At 37.7% G+C, this 22,551-nt stretch overlaps 1 protein-coding gene across 2 annotated transcripts in view; it reads left to right on the forward strand.

Moving 5' to 3' along the window:
- LOC126262347 (microtubule-associated protein RP/EB family member 1) overlaps positions 1-22,551 on the forward strand; it is a 60,648-nt gene that overhangs the window by 35,295 nt on the left and 2,802 nt on the right. The window contains exons 4-6 of one of the 2 annotated variants that reach the window (XM_049958921.1): positions 8,045-8,294; positions 11,505-11,605; positions 17,118-17,270. In XM_049958921.1, coding sequence (XP_049814878.1) covers positions 8,045-8,294; positions 11,505-11,605; positions 17,118-17,270 — 504 coding nt within the window. The remainder of the gene's footprint in view (positions 1-8,044; positions 8,295-11,504; positions 11,606-17,117; positions 17,271-22,551) is intronic. The other variant, XM_049958920.1, reaches the window with a different exon arrangement.

The raw sequence follows: 22,551 nt of genomic DNA on the forward strand, positions 1-22,551 counted from the left end.
AGTCCCGCAGGGCTCTGTATTGAGTGTGTGTCTATTTTTACTGGCCATTGACAGTCTAGCAGCAGCTGTCGGGCCCTCCGTCTCACCTTCTCTCTATGCAGTCATCTTCTGCATTTCGCACTGCAGCTCCAGTACTGTTGTTGCTGAGCAGCGCCTCCAGGAAGCAATCCACAAGGCGCAGTCATGGGCTCTAGTCCATGGCTTCCAGTTTTCAGCCGCAAAGTCGTGTGTCATGCACTTCTGTCGGCATCATACCGTTCATCCGGAACCCGCACTTTATCTTTATGACGATCCACTCACTGTAGTGGAGACATATCAATTCCTAGGACTGGTTTTCGACGCTTGATTGACTTAGCCCCTCATCATCATCAGCTTAAGCAGAAGTGCTGGCAGCACCTCAATGCCCTCCGTTACCTGAGCAACACAAATGGAGTGCATATCGCTGCAGCTCTACTGAGCCGTTGTCCAATCCCCAATTAAATGTGCGGCCCTCCGCTGTCACTTCCTCTCGATTCTTGATGGGTTCCGGGGCTCTGAAGTAGTTTACACCGACGGCTCGATGGCTAATGGTCACATTGGCTTTGCCTAAGTGCATGGCAGCCATATTGAGCAGCATTCCTCAACCGAAGGCTGCAGTGTATTCACTGCAGAGCTGGCGGCCCTTTCTCTTGCACTTCAGTATATCTGTTCGTGCCCTGGGGAGTCTTTTATGTACTGACTCCTTGAGCAGCCTGAAAACTATCAACCAGTGCTACCCTCGTCATCCTTTGGTAGCGTCCATCCAGGAGTTGATCTATGCCCTGGAACGGTCCAGTTGTTCAGTGGTGTTCGTCTGAACCCCTGGTCACGTCGGAATCCCAGGAAATGAACTTACTGACAGGCTGGCCAAACAGGCTACATGGAAACCACTTCTGGAGATGGGTATCCCCGCAACTGACCTGCGTTCCTTATTATACTGCAAGGTGTTTCATCTTTAGGAGACAGAATGGCAAAATCTCAGTATGCCCAACAAACTGCGAGCCATTAAGGGGACCACAAATGTGAGGAAGTTCTCGATGAGGGCGTCTCGCAGGGACTCTGTGATTCTCTGCAGGCTCCCCATTGGCCATGCATGGGTGACCCACAGCTACTTCCTGCGCTGTGAAGACCCACCTCAGTGTCGGTGCGGCACCCAGTTGACAGTGGCCCATATTCTTGTGCTATGTCCTCCTTCGTCAGCTCTGTGGCTTCATCTTCGCTTGCCGGACTCATTATCATTGATTTTAGCAGACAACACCCCATTGGCTGATTTGGTTTTATGTTTCATCCATGAGGGTGGGTTTTATAATTCGATCTGAGTTTTAGCGCCTGTCCTTTATCCCTCTGTGTCCTCCACCCTAATGCTTTTAGGATGAAAGTTTTAATGTGTTGCAGGGTGGCTGGCTTTTCCTTTTTATTTTCGTGGTCGGCCAGCCACTGTAATCTGCTTTCTTGTTTTACTCTCTTCTGATTCTAGCGTCTCTTTGTTGTTTTCTTGTTCTTTGTTTCTTTTAGTGTTTGTTGCCTTTCCTTCGTTCTTGTGGTCTTTCCTTTTTCCTTTATTTCCGTTTTGTATTATATGTCTCATCTATTTTATTCTCACACTTGCGGCGTTGTTTTAGTAGGAACAAGGGACCGATGACCTCGTAGTTTGGTCACTTTCCCCCTCTTTTAAACGAACCAACTATTTCATTTTTGTTCATTTGCTTGTTGACTGCTCAACAAATAAGCTAACAGTGAATAGTTACATCTGCTCCATCCAAAATGTTCAGTTGTTTATACATTCACCTGGAAACATTCTAGTAAGGGTACAGAGGATCTAAACATCCTGTTCAAAGTCATTTTGCTGTTAACATTTGTTGGTACTGCATACTCTGCATTTACGTGAGGCAAAGGTAAATTTTCCAACTTTGAGTTGGAATAAAACTCCTCATTATAGAGACCTAAAGACTTTTTAAATTTTGTGGAATACAGTTGCAACTCCAAATAAACTTTTGCTAAGGATAAAGACTCCCTTTCTGTCTTTAAGGCTTTTATATAGGTAATATGAAATGTAGTCTTCATAGACGTCTCTTGGTTTGTAATCTGTACAACACCTTTACTTATCAGATATCGCAGTCCGTAATAGTAGTGAAATCATTCTCAAAATACTGCAGCAGGCAGCAGATATTTCATGCTGTTGGATACCTGGTGGTGTGTGAAGCCAGGACGGAACTACTTCAGAGAAAGCTGTGCTGTACCGTGTTAATCATTTCATGGTGTAATTTTTCTTGACAAGGACAGCAATCGACACCATATAATCAAAATCGTGTTTCTAAAACCTTGTGCTACAATCATAAATTTTGCCATGGTGAGTTCACCAGTGCTGTAATTGCCAGAGTTTAGTATCTGTACACTTGCCAGATTCTAAACTTTCTTGATAGTATTTGAGCCACTGTCTCATATTCCACTCCTCAATAATTAATTGCACGTCTTGCAGAACTTTGAAGTGCTCTAAACAAATCATGCTATTCAGGTTGACAAATAGAAAAGTCGCCAGTAGCTGCCACTGAGATTTTAGATTTGTCAGTTTTATCAAGCATATCAACTTCGTAGAACTATTTTCTAGGCAGAACGTTGTTGCTTTGACCGTGTGAAAATAAATGCACGTTGCTACAATGGAGGAATGTGTTGCATATTGTGACGACGACAAGATGAGTTGTTAAGCCAAGCCCGCATCTCGTGGTCGTGCGGTAGCGTTCTCGCTTCCCACGCCCGGGTTCCCGGGTTCGATTCCCGGCGGGGTCAGGGATTTTCTCTGCCTCGTGATGGCTGGGTGTTGTGTGCTGTCCTTAGGTTAGTTAGGTTTAAGTAGTTCTAAGTTCTAGGGGACTTATGACCGCAGCAGTTGAGTCCCATAGTGCTCAGAGCCATTTGAACCATTTTTGTTAAGCCAAGAGTGTGGGTCTTAAAAGATAAAAAATTAGTTATCCTACATTATATGGGGCGATCATAGTTTCCTTTTGAGACCATTGCTGCAGCATATATGTAACTTAGTGAAACTCTGATGCGAATATAAGAGCACTGACATGTAGGCGTGGGATTAGGGGGGGAATGTAACGGAAAATGTGGACATTTATTTTAAAAATCATTTCACCCCTATTTATTAATGTACAAATCTAAAATTTTACGTGTATGAAGCAAAAGAGCAGTGTTTTAATGGAGAAATATAATAAAATATGCAGGATTAATGTTTTGCCAGAAATTTGAATTTTTTATAAAAAGCCATAACTCAAATTCTAATCATGCAATTAATGAGAAAATTTTATTGCAGTGTCCTGAGAAGGTTTTAAGACCACTGAACTACAGTTATTAATTTATGGTACAAATTGTATCATGAACAGAGTTTTTAATTTTGCACATCCAAAATTAACTTTTTTTCTACATACAATCATCTGAAAATCAGCATGTAAATGCAGGATCTGGTATTTTTTAGTTCCAGGGAGACAGCAACACGTTGCGAACAGTTCCTGAAAATTTCGTAGCATTAGTGCACATACTTCTTGAAAAAGGCTTAGCTAATAACGTAAAAAATGAAGAACAGAGAAAATGAGGTTCAAAGATTTTCTTCTCATACTTCAAGTAATAAGGTTACCTCAATTTTAAAATACTCCATACTGATACTCCTCATCCTCCAGGTTTCTCTTCTCTTCTCTTCTCTTCTCTTCTCTTCTCTTCTCTTCTCTTCTCTTCGAATGTGCCTGGCCTGTATTTGCAGGTAAGACACTGATCTGTTAGCTTTCTTGACCCTGCTCTCGTCAATGTTGCAAAATGCTTTTGTTGTAAACACACCAGGCTGTACACCAACCTCCCCTCAGCACTTCAATTCTGTCATTATTTCCACTATTGTTAACATAAAACTGCATCATAGACACCTATTTTGAGTACTTGTTATTTATTGTGTGGTTTTCTAAACATGCCTCTACCTTGTGCAAGGTTTGACAAAATAAATAAAGAAATGTCCCATGCTGTCTGTGATACTGCCTCAGTTTCTATGAAGAAAGCAGTGCAGTAACTGGTAGAAATTGACCAAAATGAAATAGATCCTAGGGTAGATATCCATGTCAGTGAATCCACAGAATGTCCTTTTTTGAGCATTTCATCCAAATTAAATTATTGATGCTTTCATTTGCATTTTGTGTCTTTCCGTGAAGAAACTTCCTCAATAAATCAGGGTTTTCAAGAAACCTGAATGTGGTCTTCATTGCAGTCATAACAGGGTGAGTGTTTTATGTGAATAGGTGTCATTCTCTATTGTTGAACTTACACCAATCATGTTTCAGACACAGATTGTTGTGGTAAAAAGTTGCCCACACAGCATACCTCATTGCCTATTAGTTCAATTCCCCCCCTCCCGATAGCTCGCCCATAAAACAACTGAAGAGAACAAATTTCTTTCAAAGTAAGCCTGCCTTTTCCTCCTAGTACTTTACCTTTCTTCTCCTTCAGTGACGAAGCCTTTCACGAAGCCTCTTTTGGATGTGGCCAACACATTCCAACTTCTCTATTGTTATGTTTTACGGTTTTTTATCTATTACATCTTTGAACGAAGAGGAGTCCCCATCATAAAGGTATTTAGTGTATCTAACACCATACTGGTCCTCAGATCTGGAGAACATCCTCACAACTGCAGCAGCCCCCACTTGAGCCACTATAATTTTTAGAGCATGCTACTGGATGCTTTTCTTGCCACAGTTCCTCACGGTCTTCATATATTGGACATTTTCCTTGTTGCACACTGGTGGCGGTTTTTAGATATAATTTCTACATCTAAAACTTTACCTGGTGGCAGTATTCAGACATAATTTCTACATCTAAAACTTTACCTGAGTCAATACCAATATAGACATGTGACCACTTTTCATCAAGGTCCCATCTAGAGACACACAAAGGTCAGTAACATTTTTAGGAGATTCACTGACATGGATATCTACCCTAGGATCTATTTCATTTTGGTCAATTTCTACCAGTTCCTGCACTGCTTTCTTCATAGAAACTGAGGCAGTATCACAGACAGCATGGGACATTTCTTTATTTATTTTGTCAAACCTTGCACAAGGTAGAAGCATGTTTAGAAAACCACACAATAAATAACCTACCTCCTTCCTTGCTCTCTCCAAGGCATCTCAGAGCATATGATGACCTAAAATTGCTTTCATAGGTACCAGTGTCGGTTTTTTTGAGGGAGGAAAATGAAAATTCATATCCATATGAATTATAAATTAATTTAAAACTACAAGCTATTCCCACTCTTTTGTTTCTTAAACAACAGTCGTGCATTCCGTGTTTTTACAGCTAACACATGAACACGAAAACTTTATGGCCTGGCAGAGAAGCTCTAAATCATTAAGTCTGAATCCAGTGGAATCCATATCATCATTATTCATGCACCTGTATAATTCTCCTGTCCCAAGTTTCGATGCTGAAGCTGAGAGCTTATGTTCTTCATTTCGAGCTGCTTCCTCTTTTTGTTGGTAAACAGATTTCCATGAAAACTCTGTTTCCTAAACACAGTTTTTCCACCACTCATTATGCATAAATCTTGACATCCACGTGAAGTTTGTGAATTCAGTCTTTCACCTACTAATATGTGTTAGTATTGTCAAAGTGCAAATAAACCACATGCAAGAAAGTTTTCAGGCAAAGATATAGATGTCAGGCAGAGATATAGATGTCAGCCAAAGATATCAAAAGAAAATAACCTTCACACTGACACAAATTCCTCTGAAACAAGCAGTTTCCCAAATGTCTGAAAAGGTGGGAGTGGCCGCCAGTCGAGAGTTAATCAGTTTAACAAGTTAAAGGCATTTCTAAAGCTGCTATCATGATAAAATTCACACACAACATAGATTAAACTGTGTAGATCAAGAAAAAAATATTTTTGAAAATAGACTTTTTGGACCAATACCCATTACATCCCTCCTTTAATCTGGCATTAGTGTCTTCAACATTCATGTGGTAAATGTGGCAGTGTGTATTATGGCGATGTTATCAAATGAGTCCAAATGGTACCAGCATGCTGTCACTTTTCTTGGCTATCAAAGAACAACCACTGGTAGATATCCCTCAAACAATAAAGAGTGTGTATGGAACAGCATGTCTATCAAAAATCACTTGTTGTGGAATGGTGTGCCATTGATCAGGGAGGTAAACTCCTGTGAGAGATACTAAAGCATCCACCTTACAGCCCTGAATTGTCCCCATGCAATTATCATGCCTTCAGGCCCTTAACAAAGGTGTCGAAGGTCAGAGATTCCTGTTGGACAAGGATGTGCAGCAGGGTACCATTTTTTACCATAAGGGTATCTTCAACATGGTGCATCACTGGGATTATTGCCTCAGTGCTCATGGTGATTTTACCTGGTTGGCATTCAGATTCTGATTGTACGGCCTTCAAATGAAAGTTTTTGATCACCGCCTTATAATTGCTGGGACCCAATTTGTCCCGTATTCAGAAAAGATACTGTACAGCTAGGAGCAGGTCTAGAAATCGAAGATATGTATTCAAATAGTGGCTCTTCTTGTGCCCTTAGTATAAATTGAGAAACTGAAATGTTGTAGTTAGTTTAAAATAATGTTGTACAAGAATTCAGATTAGACTATGATCAGTTTTTTGTGAAAAGTTTACAGAAGGGTAGACTGTATTAAGATAAAACAAAAAGATTTACCTTCCTTGGCTAATATATTTCACAAAAATCAATATATTATTTGGAGGAAGGAGGCAAACTATGAGGTTAACGTGGTGTTGAAATTCATTGTATTGGATGTTGAGTGGAATGGTCCTGTTGGGCTGTTTCATTAATTCAAAAACCTTGAAGGTTGTCGGTTATGACTTCATTTACTTTAGGCATTGTGTCGTGAGTGCAAGTCAATGTGTATTTCTTGGAACAGTTCCAATCATGAAAAGTATTGTATTATGACACAACAGGCATACCTACAGACATTTGTTCACAACTGAGAACATAAATTGATTATATTATTTTTTGTTAATAACTGAAAGAAATTCTGAGTCAGTCTGTGTCTATTTTACACTCAAAATAAGTAATTTAAATGTACCCAGGATGAATTTTCATGCTGTAGCTGATACGAAACTTCCTGGCAAATTAAAACAGTGCTAGACCAGGACTTGAGCCTGGGACCTTTGCCTGTTGCAGGCAAGTGCTCTACCAACTAAGTTACCCTAGCAAGGCTTGCAACCTGTCCACACAGCTTTACTTCTGCCGGTTCTCATCTCCTACCTTCCAAACTCGAAGTTTTCAGATTTGAATCCCCGTCTGGCACACAATTTTAATTTGCTAGTATATTTCAGTTTAAGTATAGATCGCTTAAGAATTGTTTATACCATTTCATTGTTTACAAATTTTCAAAATTCCATATAACAAATCTGTGAGAAAGTAAATTATGTTATTATTTAATCAGATATATTTTGTTAAATGTATGACCATGCATTGAATTTCTTTGAAAGACTGAATTTAATTTAATTTCTTGAAGAAGAGAATGTTATGAAGCTAAGCAAAGTTGTGTGTTGAGTTTGTAAAAGAAACCATAGGTACATTTTAACAGCATATCGTATATTCATTGTCTTTTATGGGTACCGTTCTCTCTCTCTCTCTCTCTCTCTCTCTCTCTCTCTCTCTCTCTCTCTGTGTGTGTGTGTGTGTGTGTGTGTGTGTGTGTGTGTGTGTGTGTGTGTGTGTGTGTGTGTGTGTGTTTTTAAAAGGTCTGTAAAACAAACTGAATAAGAAATGTGCTCTACAATTTTAATTCTGAACCCCTCACGATTATTTTTTCGACGCTATATCATGAGAATTATGAAAACATTTGTTTCATACATAGTATACAGCATTGGTTTCGAACTTCTGTTTTTTATTTTTTTCCCCCTTACGCTTAAGTTCAGAGGTACTTTTGTTTCTATTGTTTTTGAAATGTGCTTGTGGTTTAGTTGTGTGCTTTTAGTTCCACAGAACTTTTTTCTTTCTTTTCACAGATTGTTCCTATTGATAAACTTATTAAGGGCCGTTTTCAAGATAATTTTGAGTTTCTTCAGTGGTTTAAAAAGTTTTTTGATGCAAATTATGCGGGGCAAGAATATGATGCCTTTAGTGCCAGGGGAGGTGAAGCAATGGGCAGTGGAGGTAGTAATGCTCCACGGGGTATAGGTGTGTCAACGACAAAAAAGGCTCCTCAGGTTCAGGTGGCTGCAGTCGCACCTTCAACACGCACAGCAACTAAAGTTGGTAAATATTAGAGTAACTCCATTGGAATGTATGTTCAGCAGTGTCCCCAGAACATTTCCTTGTTTGTTTATAAGATACTTAGAAATAATGTACTGTAGGAACAGAGGAAGGTAAAGTGGACCAAAACAGTAGTACGTAATTCTCACCCTGAATATACAGTGTTAAAGATGTACTGAATATGATCTTAAACATTTAATATTAAGAAGACTAAAAATTGTTAAAACTGAGTAGCTAATAGACTGAAGCATTTTGGATTATGGTAAATTCATTGAATTTTGTGTGACATGTCGGTGGTTTGTAAATTTGTTGGAGAATGAGCAAATTGGTCCTTAAAATTTTATACACATTATCTTTTTTTTCTAGTGCACTTTTTTCCAGGCATTAAATATTATCAACTTTTAGATCAGTCAGATGCCCATGGTGCATTTTTCAAATACTTACAGGGCCATAGTAGCAGATAAGATATAAATCCATGGTGCCAGGCAAAAAATAAAATTCTGTTTGAGGGGTGGATGGGAAAGTAAACAGTAGAATGTTCTAAAGTGATATTATGATGACATTTCCTGGTTATAAAGTGGTTTTTGGAAAGTTAAGTGTATAAAATATAGTATTGTTGCCTGACATAGTCCATGCTAAGGTACATAATCACTTTGTGGGTATAGAAAGTTTTTGTGCGGGCTACCGTCTCAAAAAAAAAAAGTTGATTCTGTATGTCATTGTATTTTCTGCTGTCAGAATAGTTATGATGTTAGTGGAAATTTGGTGTTTCAATTTTGGTTGGTACATAAACAGAATTACTTGCTGCTCATGATACTATCAACATGAAAAAGCTATTTAAATCACTTTCTAATACTGGGTCCCAGGAACAAGTTTGAGGAGTCTGACATAATGATTTCAAAGTTTCTGGGATGGAAGCACATCCTTAGGTTGAATGTTACTTAACACCTACTGTCAGTCCTCTTAAATACTGTGATCTTGGGGAGCTAGTTGAAGATTATAGTATTGGTGACATCTCGCATTGTGCATATTCCCATTCTTATTTCCTTGTAGCATATGATCTCACTTATAGTACAGTGAAATTGTTATAAATGTTGAAATTGGGAATAATTGCCTGTTGAGAGCTATGTCCTTCTTGCAAGGTGGTCTGCAATGTTTTCTAGGCTGGCTTTATGTGCTGGTATCCTGATCCAGTTCACCACAATTCCATACCAATCTGGTGGAAACACACTGTTAATTGTATTCATAAAATGAACTTTGTTGTTCTCTCTTATTACCAGAGTGTTGAAAGTCAGTAGTATATTTACTGAGCCTAATATGATAAATCTTTTTCAAACTGGCCTGAAATGTTGGAGAGCTTGTATGATGATGGATACTGCCTCTGAAATCAACAATATTGTATTCTTGTGAGGGAATATTTTTTCTGCTTGGAGATCAGGACAGACAAAGGCACTACTCACATAGTGGGGGAGGGGGGGGGGGATCAGTTATTTTGGAGTTGTTATTGAATATTTTAATCCTATTTGGCTACTACATTTGCATGGCTGTTCCTATATTGTCAATGTTTGGTGTTTTGCATTTTTGGAATTTCATTAAACTGTGGGCACAGTCTGAAGTTTTTGATCTAGATAGTTCAAAAGCGTGTATATTTTACATGGGCCCATTCCTCTTCTGTTGATAGTTACAGATTTTACATTGTGTTTTTTTTTTCAGTGTGACAAAGATAAGGATAATCATTTGATTATAAGATACAGGTCTGGTCACACAGAAAGTCCACATCAGTATTCCCTTCTGGGCACTTAATGTATATTATCTGGAATAAATTAAGTCTAGATTGCAAGGCATTTTTATTAAAAGGTGACCTGTTTTGATCATTATGTGATCATCTTCAGACCTACAGTCACACTGATGAACAATGGCTATGTGTGGAGTATCAGCAGCAGCTGAATGCAGTTGACTACCATAATTCAGTGGTTCCTGCTCCACACAGAGCCATCGTTCATCACTGTGGCTGTAGATCTGAAGATGACCATGTAATGATCGAAACTGATCACTTTTTAATAAATGTGCTTTGTGGTCTAGATTGTTATAATTTATTCCCAATATTATATTTTGAGTGATGATTTTTCCAGCAATGTTTTCATAATTAACTTACATTAGTTACGCCTGGCCTTAGCTAAATTTCGGAATGAGGGATCTCGTTCAGTACAAGGTCTGCAGTGCAATGTCAAGTCCCTCCGCCACACACCGTTGGGTGGCTTGCTGAGTTTAAATGTAGATGTATTTTATGCAAACCAGTATGGATTTAGTCTGACCCTGGCACTCCTTTTTGTATGCGATAATAAATAAGAATGGTTCAAATTCTACTTTGAACAAAAGATTAACTGGCTAGAGTGAGACAGTTCCCAAGTGAAAGATGTGTAAAGGCATAGCAGATGAAATACAGTGCTTACTAAAGCACTGATGAGCCAATCAACCTTCGGATTGATGCTAGCTTTACTTTGTGTGCTAATAGTAAAATTATATCACATCCATTAAAAGAATGTCGATACTGATGGTAATATACTAATAATTCTACTCAGATGTGTTTGTATTTGACATTTGTGTCAAAAAGAAGTATCTAGTAGGAATGATCTGGTTGGAACAAAAACACTGATACATGTAAAGGTCTTACTAAATTCTTAAGTTTCATGTGTTAGAGTGCTGGTAGTGTCTTTCAACACAGCATTGTTTATCCATGCACTGCACACATCTCACCGTTTGCATTGTAGTAAGATATTTTAATGACCAGCTTGATCCTACGATCTGTTCCTGTTAAACATAGTTGCATGAGAGCAGTAAGAAGCTGTATCCCACCATCAGATGCAAAGACACAGACAACCAATATTCACAGCTATGTATGAACCTGCTTCTGTGGAGAATAAGCTGGTTTAGCAAAGTCTTGTCCATACTGTCCAAACCACTCCAGTGGGTGATTTAAAGTGGGTAATCATAAGCATGTTGACATTCAGTGTGTAACTTGCATGGATGGTAGGTAAATGTTTATACTTCGTTCTAAAAATTCACTCCTGTTCTTTGCATTTGCAAATGCTTAGCATATTTTTAGTATTAAAGTATGCATGGCTTTGTTTGTAATTTGATTAGCTCACAGTGAAATACTACAGTGTCCAGTTTATATCAGAAACATTATTTTTTCTTGGTTTATTTCTACAGCAACAAGAGTACAGCCTAGGCCAGCACCAAACAGGCAGTCTGCATCACAAGTACCAAATCAAAAGCAAGATAACAGTCGAATTGAGGAGTTGAGTACACAGGTATTTAAAAAGTATTTTAATCAGAAATACATTATTACAATGTACCAGTATTGTGATTTTTATTAGTCACATTAATGACTATTTAATGTAATATTAAAAATGGAATACTGAGGTAGATATAACCATCATTCTTCTCATTATGCCCTTATGAAATTAACAGAGGTAAAACATTCTAAGTATTAGACTGTCAGGTGCCTCCTGATGATGATGATAATAATAATAATAATAATAACCACACTTAATATCCAAACAAATTCAAATAATATCACATCACAGCCAATACACATTAAGCGTGGAATATACCAAGGAGACTCATTAAGTCCTTTCTGGTTCTGCCTTGCTCTGAACCCACTATCCAACATGCTAAATAATACAAATTATGGATACAATATTACTGGAACATACCCACACAAAATCACACATTTGCTATACATGTATGATCTAAAACTACTGGCAGCAACAAATCAACAACTCAACCAATTACTAAAGATAACAGAAGTATTCAGCAATGATATAAGTATGGCTTTTGGAACAGACAAATGTAAGAAAAATAGCATAGTCAAGGGAAAACACACTAAACAAGAAGATTACATATTGGATAACCACAGCGACTGCATAGAAGCGATGGAAAAAACAGATACCTATAAATATCTAGGATACAGACAAAAAATAGGAATAGATAATACAAATATTAAAGAAGAACTAAAAGAAAAATATAGACAAAGACTAACAAAAATACTGAAAACAGAATTGACAGCAAGAAACAAGACAAAAGCTATAAATACTTATGCTATACCAATATTGACCTACTCATTTGGAGTAGTGAAATGGAGTAACACAGACCTAGAAGCACTCAATACACTTACACGATCAAAATGCCACAAATATAGAATACATCACATACATTCAGCAACAGAAAGATTCACATTAAGCAGAAAGGAAGGAGGAAGGGGATTTATCGACATAAAAAAACCTACATTATGGACAGGTAGACAATTTAAGAAAATTTTTTCTAGAACGAGCAGAAACTAGCAAAATACACAAGGCAATCACTCATATAAATACATCGGCTACACCACTGCAATTTCATAACCACTTCTACAGCCCTTTAGATCACATAACATCAACAGATACGAAGAAAGTAAATTGGAAAAAGAAAACACTTCATGGCAAGCACCTGTATCATCTAACACAGCCACACATCGATCAAGACGCATCCAACACATGGCTAAGAAAAGGCAATATATGCAGTGAGACAGAAGGATTCATGATTGCAATACAGGATCAAACAATAAACACCAGGTATTACAGCAAGCATACTATTAAAGATCCCAATACCACAACAGATAAATGCAGACTTTGTAAACAACAAATAGAAACAGTAGATCACATCACAAGCAGATGTACAATACTAGCAAATACAGAATACCCCAGAAGACATGACAATGTCGCAAAAATAATACATCAACAGCTTGCCTTACAACATAAACTTTTAAAACAACAAGTTCCTACATATAAGTATGCACCACAAAATGTACTGGAGAATGATGAATACAAATTATACTGGAACAGAACCATTATAACAGATAAAACAACGCTACATAACAAACCTGACATCATACTCACCAATAAAAAGAAGAAATTAACACAACTAATCGAAATATCCATACCCAATACAACAAATATACAAAAGAAAAGAGGAGAAAAAGTTGAAAAATACATCCAACTGGCTGAGGAAGTCAAAGACATGTGGCATCAGGATAAAGTTGACATCATACCAATTATACTATCAACTACAGGAGTCATACCACACAATATCCACCAGTACATCAATGCAATACAGCTACATCCAAACATATATATACAACTACAGAAATCCGTAATTATTGATACATGTTCAATTACCCGAAAGTTCCTAAATGCAATATAACACATACCGTACAGTTAATAGGAAGTGACGCTTGATCAAGGTCCGGGTCACTTTCCATTCTTAACCAGACTTAACGTCTGAGAAAGTAAAGAAATAATAATAATAATAATAATAATAATGGCAAACAAGTATTAACTGATTTCTGCCTAGTGTGACATAAATCACATGATATTCTACCATGGTTTTCTCGTGTTGGTAACAATGCTTGCATTTGAAACTCCTGCTGTATGTCTGTTTAGGAAGCTACATTGTTGATATGCAAGAGGGTTTCTGCAAGTAGAAAGTAGGAAGAGGACAGTGTCTGGTGGTTCATTTACTGAAGACTTTTTTTTCTGTATAAGATTGTCTTAAAATAAGAAGTAATATTTTCTTAAGCAAATAAACCTCACAATTTTTAAAACTTTTGCTTAATTATTATAATAAAGGTACTGAAATTCATTATCATAGGTTAGCCACAAAATCCCGTTCATTATTGTGGTACTATATCCAGTTTCCGGTTGTGTGTTGCACATGTTATATCAGGCAGTAAGTCAATATATTGTTTCCATCTTTCTCAGAGGATCTGGAAAGTGCCGACAATGTGTTATTATTGAGAGTTGTCGCAATAAATACAGAAGCTTATCTCTAGTTCATTGCTCTGAACTGATGAAATTTCTCGGCACTACTGAATTTACAAAATAAGTTTTGTCCAAGAACTCCCCAGATGCCAAAATAAAATGTACCTAGCAGAAGATGTTACTGGGATTCAGGGTTGGACATGAAAAATGAAATGGTGAAAAACATGATGAGAAAAGACAGATTTGAAACAATTATGAGATTCATTCACTCGTGATAATACACAAATTAATGTAAACAATAACATGTGGAAACTTCATCCATTACCAGATACATTAAGAAAAGGTTTTTCTCTCTGCTTTCGGGCCGAGCAAGATTTTGATTATGATGAGAACATGATAAAGTATTTTGTCTATTTCAGAAAAGTAAACCCACTAGATTTGGTACAAAGCATGATGCCTAAACACAAACATAGGTCTTGTAGTGGATCAAGGAATTAATCCACAAAAAACAAAGTGTACGAGAAACCATTTGGAAAATTTGCTGCACCTCTGGTTCAAATGAATGATTGATAAAAGTAAAATCCACTCTACAGGTTTTATTTGCGCATCTGTTTGCATCACCAACTTTGTTGGTTCACCTAAAAGAACGAGGTAATGGTGCAATTGGCACTATTTGTGAGAATTGTCTGACTAAAGAATGTCAACTTATACCCTCTAAGACAATGTCCCATAGGAATGAGAGAGGTGGTTTCTATCAAAAGAGCAGCAAGGAAAGTGGAATGATTATTACCAGATGGCTAGATAATTCTGTAGTAACAACTGCTTCGACCAGCCATGGGATCAATCCAGTGAGCTCTGTGAGCCGGTATTCAAGACAAGAAAAGGATATTTGTACCGTGACCACATGTTATTGGAAAATACAACAAAAATATGGGGAGAACTGACCGAATGGATGAAAATATAGTGTTGCATAGAGTGAACAAAGAGGAAAGAAATGGTGGTGGCCAATTATTTACGTGGCTACTGGATGTTTCTGCGTGTAATGTGTGGGTTGTGTCCCCCCTCCCAGAAAGACAGATATGAACACGCCACAATTGAAATTTCGGCACTATATTGTGAAATGTTACCAGTTTCAATGCAACAATCTCTAAAGGTCCTGGTTGTCCCCCAGGTAATCCGTATAAAGGTAGTGCTGCATGACATCATATACAATGAAAAAAAAAAAATCATCTGATAGCTATGGTGCTACAGAAAAAAAGATGACACTGCAGTGCAGGAAGCTGCATAGGAACTTCAAGAACAATGTGTTGCAAATGTGATGTTGGTTTGTGCATAGTGTGTTTCATACTGTATTATAGAAAATGAATGCTGTTCCCTAACACAGTGTAAATGACACACTGCTTTATTTTATTTACTATCATGTATTTCACTTAAATTGTGATATCTGCTTAGTGTGACATATATGTTGCACCCTATATTGCTTAAAATTTTAATTACTTTTTTGTTTAGCTTGATGTAGTACGTGTCATTAATGACAATGAACAAATAAAAATCTGATTTGTAAAATCCAGGAGTGAAAATTAATTCAGGTAGAAATGGATTAACAAAGATATCTCGACAAGAAAATGGATAAACCAGTTAACTATCTTTGTTTATATGCTGTTTGGATCCTTACTGAATTGTTGTCTATGTAAGTGCTCTCCATTATATGAAATGCACAGATAGAAACTATCCTCTAAACATGTAATATCCTGTCCTCAGTTCTAACTAATCCCTATTCTATATCCACCTGTGCTACATCCTACCATTCTCCACCAAATTACACCCCAACTAAAATTACTTTGCAATTGATGTTTCAGCAAATTGAGTGGTAGAGGCCAACTGCCAGCCAGTTTTGTTCATTTTAGAGTGCCTCATGCTTGTTGTGTAGCCAGTTTTGTAGGTACATGGAGGGCCTTGTTAGTGTGGCCTCCCAGTCCACCTGCCACTACTTGCAATGTCAGTCGCAAAGTAATTTTAATTGGATTACAGCTTCTTGCTTGTTATTGCATCATACTACTCTTCAGCTCAGTTTATAAGTTTTTGCTCTTCTTTCCACTACTATTGCCTTTGTCTTTGCATATTCTTAATCTGTATTACTTGATAAATGTGTTGATTCCTTTCAAAAGATCTTCCTAGCCTTGACATATTGGGCAAAAGGGCTATGTTGCCTGTGAACCTTACCATTGGTATATCTTGAACTTTTATTCGTCTGAAATAGTCTTTCAATTCAACAAACTAAATTTCTTAGTTACATTCAAGTCAATGAATTTGGTAAAGTGATTCTTCTTGGCGTACTGGAAATATGACCATTCATGCAGTTCATAAATAAAATAATCACTTCCCATAGATAACAAAGGAAAGATTTTCTGTATTTCAACGTACAACATTTAACCTAGACACTTATGTTTGTATAAGACGACACGTTTTAGCAGTTCTTGTACATTCATTTTGTGAAAAAGATTGTGTTCTACTTCTTTCTCTGAAATGTTAACTAGATTCGTTCCATTTTCAGTAAATAATGAGAATATCTTCAGTCTGGGACAAAGCAATTGCTTCAACAGTACTCCTGGTTCCCAGCCTTTATCCTGCCACAAACAGCGACCTGCGACTCGTATTACACTGTCAGCTGTGGAGATGAGCAATGCTTTTTGGATCCCAGAAAGACATTTCCTCAGTACATGCAAAAAACAACTGACATATGCAAATTAGTGCTTTCAGTGTATGGATTACTCGTTCATACCCTAATTTTTTCAGATATTGGTATTAATAGTATTGAATTCTTTATTTTCTTTAAGCTTTTGTGTATAAATTTCTGCATTCACTCAGATGACAAAACATAAAGCATTGAAAAATAGATTAAGAAAATGAGTTAAGTGTAATGGAAGAAATGTATAAAGATTTTAAAGTTCTGTGGTGGTTATTGACTGTTCTGTTGCTGTGCCTCAAAAGTTTGTATAATATTAAGGTTGTGTATCTGTTTCAGTTGATGGAAATGAAACTGACAGTAGATGGTCTGGAGAAGGAGCGAGATTTTTACTTTGGCAAACTTAGAGAGATTGAAGTAATGTGCCAAGAAAATGATAATGAACAAAACCCTATAATTCAAAAAATACTGGATATATTGTATGCAACAGAGGTTTGTATGTTTCTTATTTTGTCAACATGACTACTTATTACTGAAGTGACATAGTATGAAACATAATGACGTTCATGCTATCACCTGACTCTAGAGATACAGTCTTGCATTGGTGGAAGGAGTGTAGTTGGAATAGACTGATAATATGCTGTGGTCATTAAACCCAGCTGTTAAATCTCACTCACCTCTTCCTGGCCAGTGAAGTAGGATGAATTATCACATGCCTGCTTGTAGTGAATAGACATCCTCAAAGAATTCTTCACGCTTGGTTATCAAAGGCAAGAGCAGCTGATGGTGACCTAGCTGTGTAGTCTTTTAACCTCACTAATTGATCAATCTGGAGGGGGAGGGGTAAAGGGCATACAAAAATGTGTTCTAAAACAATCTAATGGATGCACATTGAGTCAAAAAAGATGCCATTTCAATCAAGCAACTGTTATACATATATTGAATGGGTAAAAATAACCCTCACCATACGTTGGAGGTGTTAAGTGGTACGTGGGTACATAAGTAAGATATGTGCCGTAGTAGATCAGCAAATGTTAGTCCCTCAGAGCAAGCATACACACAGAACTACATTAATTCTGTGCTGTGCCTGCATTTTAACCGTGTACACACAATCTCTGGGAGATTAGATAAATTCATAGGATGCCCTATCATTTCATTGCTTTTATTTATTAGCTATGTAGGAAAAGTAATAGAACTGACAACACTGCCGAGGGATCAGGCAACGCTGTGCTGTTGTACTTGCATAGAGCTGTGTTCACACCTTTCAAATGCTCGAAGTTTCAGTTCTGTACAGACATCCTGTGATTTTTTAAGAGTGCAATCAGTGAAGCTGTGTTTCTGTTGTGTGTTACAAAAATGGAACAGAAGAATTGAACAATCTTTTGCCATCAAGTTTTGTGCTAAATTTTGGAAATTCACAATGTGACCTTTGGAAAGTTGAAACAGGTGTACAGGAAACGTCCCTTATCAAGAGCACAAGTTTTTCACTGGTACAGTTAATTTTTGGAAGGCTGAGACCACATTTAGGATGAACCTCACACAGGGAGAAATTAAACTTCAAAAACCAACAAAAACGGCAAATGTGTGTGCTCTTGTGAGGTTGTTCCTCCAGGACAAACAGCCAACCAAGTGTTTTACGGAGACATCCTTGAAAGGCTTAGGAAAAGAGTGAATTAAATGAGACCAGACATTTTAGGCATCTGGATGCCACATCATTACACTGCCCCATGTCACATGGCCACTTCTAGCGTGGAATTCTTCATCTCAAAAGGCATTCCTGTTTTTCCACAGATTCCGCATTGAACTGATCAGATCCCTTGTGACTTTTTCTGTTCCTAAAATTGAAAAGGTCTTAAAACATCATTTTGGGACTCTGGAGGAGTTTCAAAAGAATGTGAATGACATGTTAAAGACTCTACCTGTTGAAGCCTTTCAGCACGGCTGCGGAGAGAGGGAACAACTCCGCCAGTGTATAGCTGCTGAAGCGAACTATTTTGAAGAGGATAATATTGTTTGAAAAAATAAAAACTTTCAGAGATCAAAATCAGCCTCTTTACTTTCCTCACACATCTCTTTAGGCCTCTCTCTGACTCAATACTATAATATAATTTTTAAAAATGTTTTTAGATATATGGAATTAATGAGACTATATTTTCGGCTCACGGACAAGTACAATAAGCTGGGCTATGCCTGCAAATTAATTCTTATCAGTTCATATTGGTTCTGCATGCACAAAATACTCTTTTTCCCTCTGTATATTTTTGCTTACCAATTAATAATGCTACGTCCATTTGCCTTATCAACCTACAAAGTCATGACCGTGTCCATGTTGCATTAATCGGATCTTTGTGAATTTTCCAAAGTATACATGTGGGTTACAGTTCTTATTATTACTGTACTACTCGGAATAATAACTCATACAATCTCTCGGTTAATAAAATAATACTATATTCTTTTCTGTGATGCACATAGAAAATACAGACTTTCACTTATTCACAGAATCCAAAGTGGCTACCTCCGATTACGCTCTAAGATAACATCTGTCTACCTTTGTTCACTAGCAGAGAGGAAGTCCTTCCTCTTACTGAGGAAAGGGAAAACCATCTTATGTATTTTGATATTTGAAAGTCAAGAATACATAATGGTAGGTGCAGGCTCTACGCTGGGCTACTGCTTCACCTTTTCTCTTTGCCTTTAAAGAAAACGAAAACATAAAAGTAAGAACTGCAAAAGGTACATCACACTACCTCTCCTATATGGTGAGTGATAATGTTTATTCTTTCCATTCTTATTGCAGCAGTCAGCAGTGAGCATAAACACAAGAGAATTCAAACTGCTGGAGGGGCTCACTCTCGCAGGGCTAGCAGCAGCCTGTCTCTGTGATCATTGCTTCCGTGGAAGCAGAACTGACACAAGGTCATATTGATTGCATTAGGACTGCTGATCCTTTCTAGAGTTCGGGTCATAGTTGAACCCTCTCATGGATCAGGATTAATCTCTTTTTCATTACAGAGTAAGAAAATAAATGAACAGCACACAGTGTAAAACAAAGTGGAGTACTTAAAGCATTTGGTAATTGCTGGTATGTAATTGCTTGGAGTGTTGTAAATGAGATAGTACAAGCCCAAAACTTGATCATTGTCAGTATCCTATGCAACTACAGTGAAACATCACCACCACCATCTCACAACCCCAACTAAAACGGACATGTCAAAATGTCTAAACAATGTTATGAAGTTATCTTCTGCAGAAGGGTGTATTATATTTATAATTAGGAACAGGAAAAGCTCTTTTTATTTTTTTTGCCACATTCGGTGTTGTTTTCTTTTTGCCACATTCGGTGTTGTTTTCTTTTTGCCACATTCGGTGTTGTTTTCTTTTTTCCACATTCGGTGTTGTTTTCTTTTTGCCACATTCGGTGTTGTTTTCTTTTTGCCACATTCGGTGTTGTTTTCTTTTTTCCACATTCGGTGTTGTTTTCTTTTTGCCACATTCAGTGTTTTCTTTTTGCCGCATTCGGTGTTGTTTTCTTCCTTTTTGCCGCATTCGCTGTTGTTTCCTTCCTTTTTGCCGCATTCGCTGTTGTTTCCTTCCTTTTTGTCGCATTCACTGTTGTTTCCTTCCTTTCTTCCCGCATTCGCTGTTCGTTTCCTTCCTTTCTTCCCGCATTCGCTGTTTGCATCGTCACATAAAGTCAAGTTACACTGAAAATGAAATGTTCAAGATAATGTAGGAAACTCAGACTTGAGAAGATTAGAAGTCAAATTGCAGTTTGAATCTTCAGTAATTACTATCCATTACGAATACCATTGTTAGAACACTTCCCTCCCCAGATTTACAGCGCTATTATACAATAAAATTGCAATTTTTGCAATATCTCATAAAAATCGCAGATTTAATATTATTTTCCTGAAACCATTATTTCACATTACTTTATTTTTCATGTTACCATTTCCATGAAATTTTCCTGTACCTATTTCTAATACCACAAAACATGGAAAAGTTCTAAAGATGTTACAAAATAGTGGAAATCTCTTGTAACTTCATTGTTTTGTATGAGGTCTGTTCAAAAAATTCTGGAACATTCGTAATTTCGTGCCAGTGGTGTGTTGGAGCAAAATGTAGTTGGCATCCCTGCACACATCTGTGTTTCATGTGTAACTGATGGAAGTTTCATTGTTGCATATCTGCTAGTTATTGTTTAGTGCTATATTGAGTAGAACATTGTGTTGCACAATTTGCGAATTTCGAGATGGCAGAGTTAGAGGAACAACGTGTCTGCTTAAGTTTTGCGTGAAACTCAAGAAAACCTGTACAGAGGCACACGGAATGATGCAGGAAGCCTATGGTGATGACTGCTTAAGCTGTACTTGGTGTTATGAGTGGTTCACATGGTTTAAAAACTGCCAGACGAAAGTTAAAGATGAGCCTCATTTAGGATGCCCTTCAACATCTACCGACAACACTCTACCAGGATGTCAGCAGAATTGTGTGTGCCAATTGTAGACTGACTGTGGGAGAGATTGCAGAAGAATGTAACATTTCAGTTGGATGATGTCATGAAATACTGACACAGCACATTGGAAAGCACCTCGCAATCTGTGAAGTGCTTTTGGATCATGCAAAGGAGAACGAGATATTCCTTAAGATAGTTATAACTGATGATGAGACATGGATCTACAGTTATGATATTGAGACCAGGGTCCAAGCTTCACAATGGGTTGGGAAAGGTTTTCCAAGATGAAAGAAAGCTTTTTAGGTCAGGTGAAATGTCCAAGCCATGCTGCTATTTTTCTTTGACTTGAAGGATTAGTTCATCATAAATTTGTGACACACGGACAAACTGTACTTTCGGTATGTGTTGCAATGCCTGCAAGAAAATGTGAGAAGGAAGTGGCCTGAAATGTGGCTCTTGCTTCACGATAAAACCCACACATTCATCTCCGTTGGTGTGTGACTGTTGCGCAAAAAAATGAAATCCCTGTGGTGCCTCAACTTCTGTACTCTCCAGATCTGGCCCCCTGCAGACTTTTTATTTCCAAAGTGGAAAATCCCATTGAAAGGATAAAGATTCGAAATGGTAGACAAGATAAAAGAAAATTCGCAGGCAGCACTTCACGCAACCCACCAAGAAGTGTGCAAAGACTGCTTCTGGAAGTGGAAATGGCATTGGGAGCAGTATATCAATTGTGGAGGAGAGTATTTTGAAGCAGACCATGCTCAGTAAGTAAAAGATAAGCATAGAAAAACTTTGTGGACATAGTCCCAAAATTTTTGGTACGGTCCTCGTATACTTGTCCTCAAATTGTCATTCTTAATTTAATATTATAAACAAATGATTTCGCATTAATAGCTCTCACTAGTTTGAATGAATCAACACTGTAACGAACGGAATATCTTCCACATTTTCTAAACAATTACGAGGGCAGTTCAATAAGTAATGCAACACATTTTTTTTCTCGGCCAATTTTGGTTGAAAAAACCGGAAATTTCTTGTGGAATATTTTCAAACATTCCCGCTTCGTCTCGTATAGTTTCATTGACTTCCGACAGGTGGCAGCGCTGTACGGAGCTGTTAAAATGGCGCCTGTAACGGATGTGCGTTGCAAACAACGGGCAGTGATGGAGTTTCTTTTGGCGGAAAACCAGGGCATCTCAGATATTCATAGGCGCTTGCAGATTGTCTACGGTGATCTGGCAGTGGACAAAAGCACGGTGAGTCGTTGGGCAAAGCGTGTGTCATCATCGCCGCAAGGTCAAGCAAGACTGTCTG

Source organism: Schistocerca nitens, chromosome 6, assembly GCF_023898315.1.
Source record: "Schistocerca nitens isolate TAMUIC-IGC-003100 chromosome 6, iqSchNite1.1, whole genome shotgun sequence".
NCBI lineage: Eukaryota > Metazoa > Arthropoda > Insecta > Orthoptera > Acrididae > Schistocerca > Schistocerca nitens.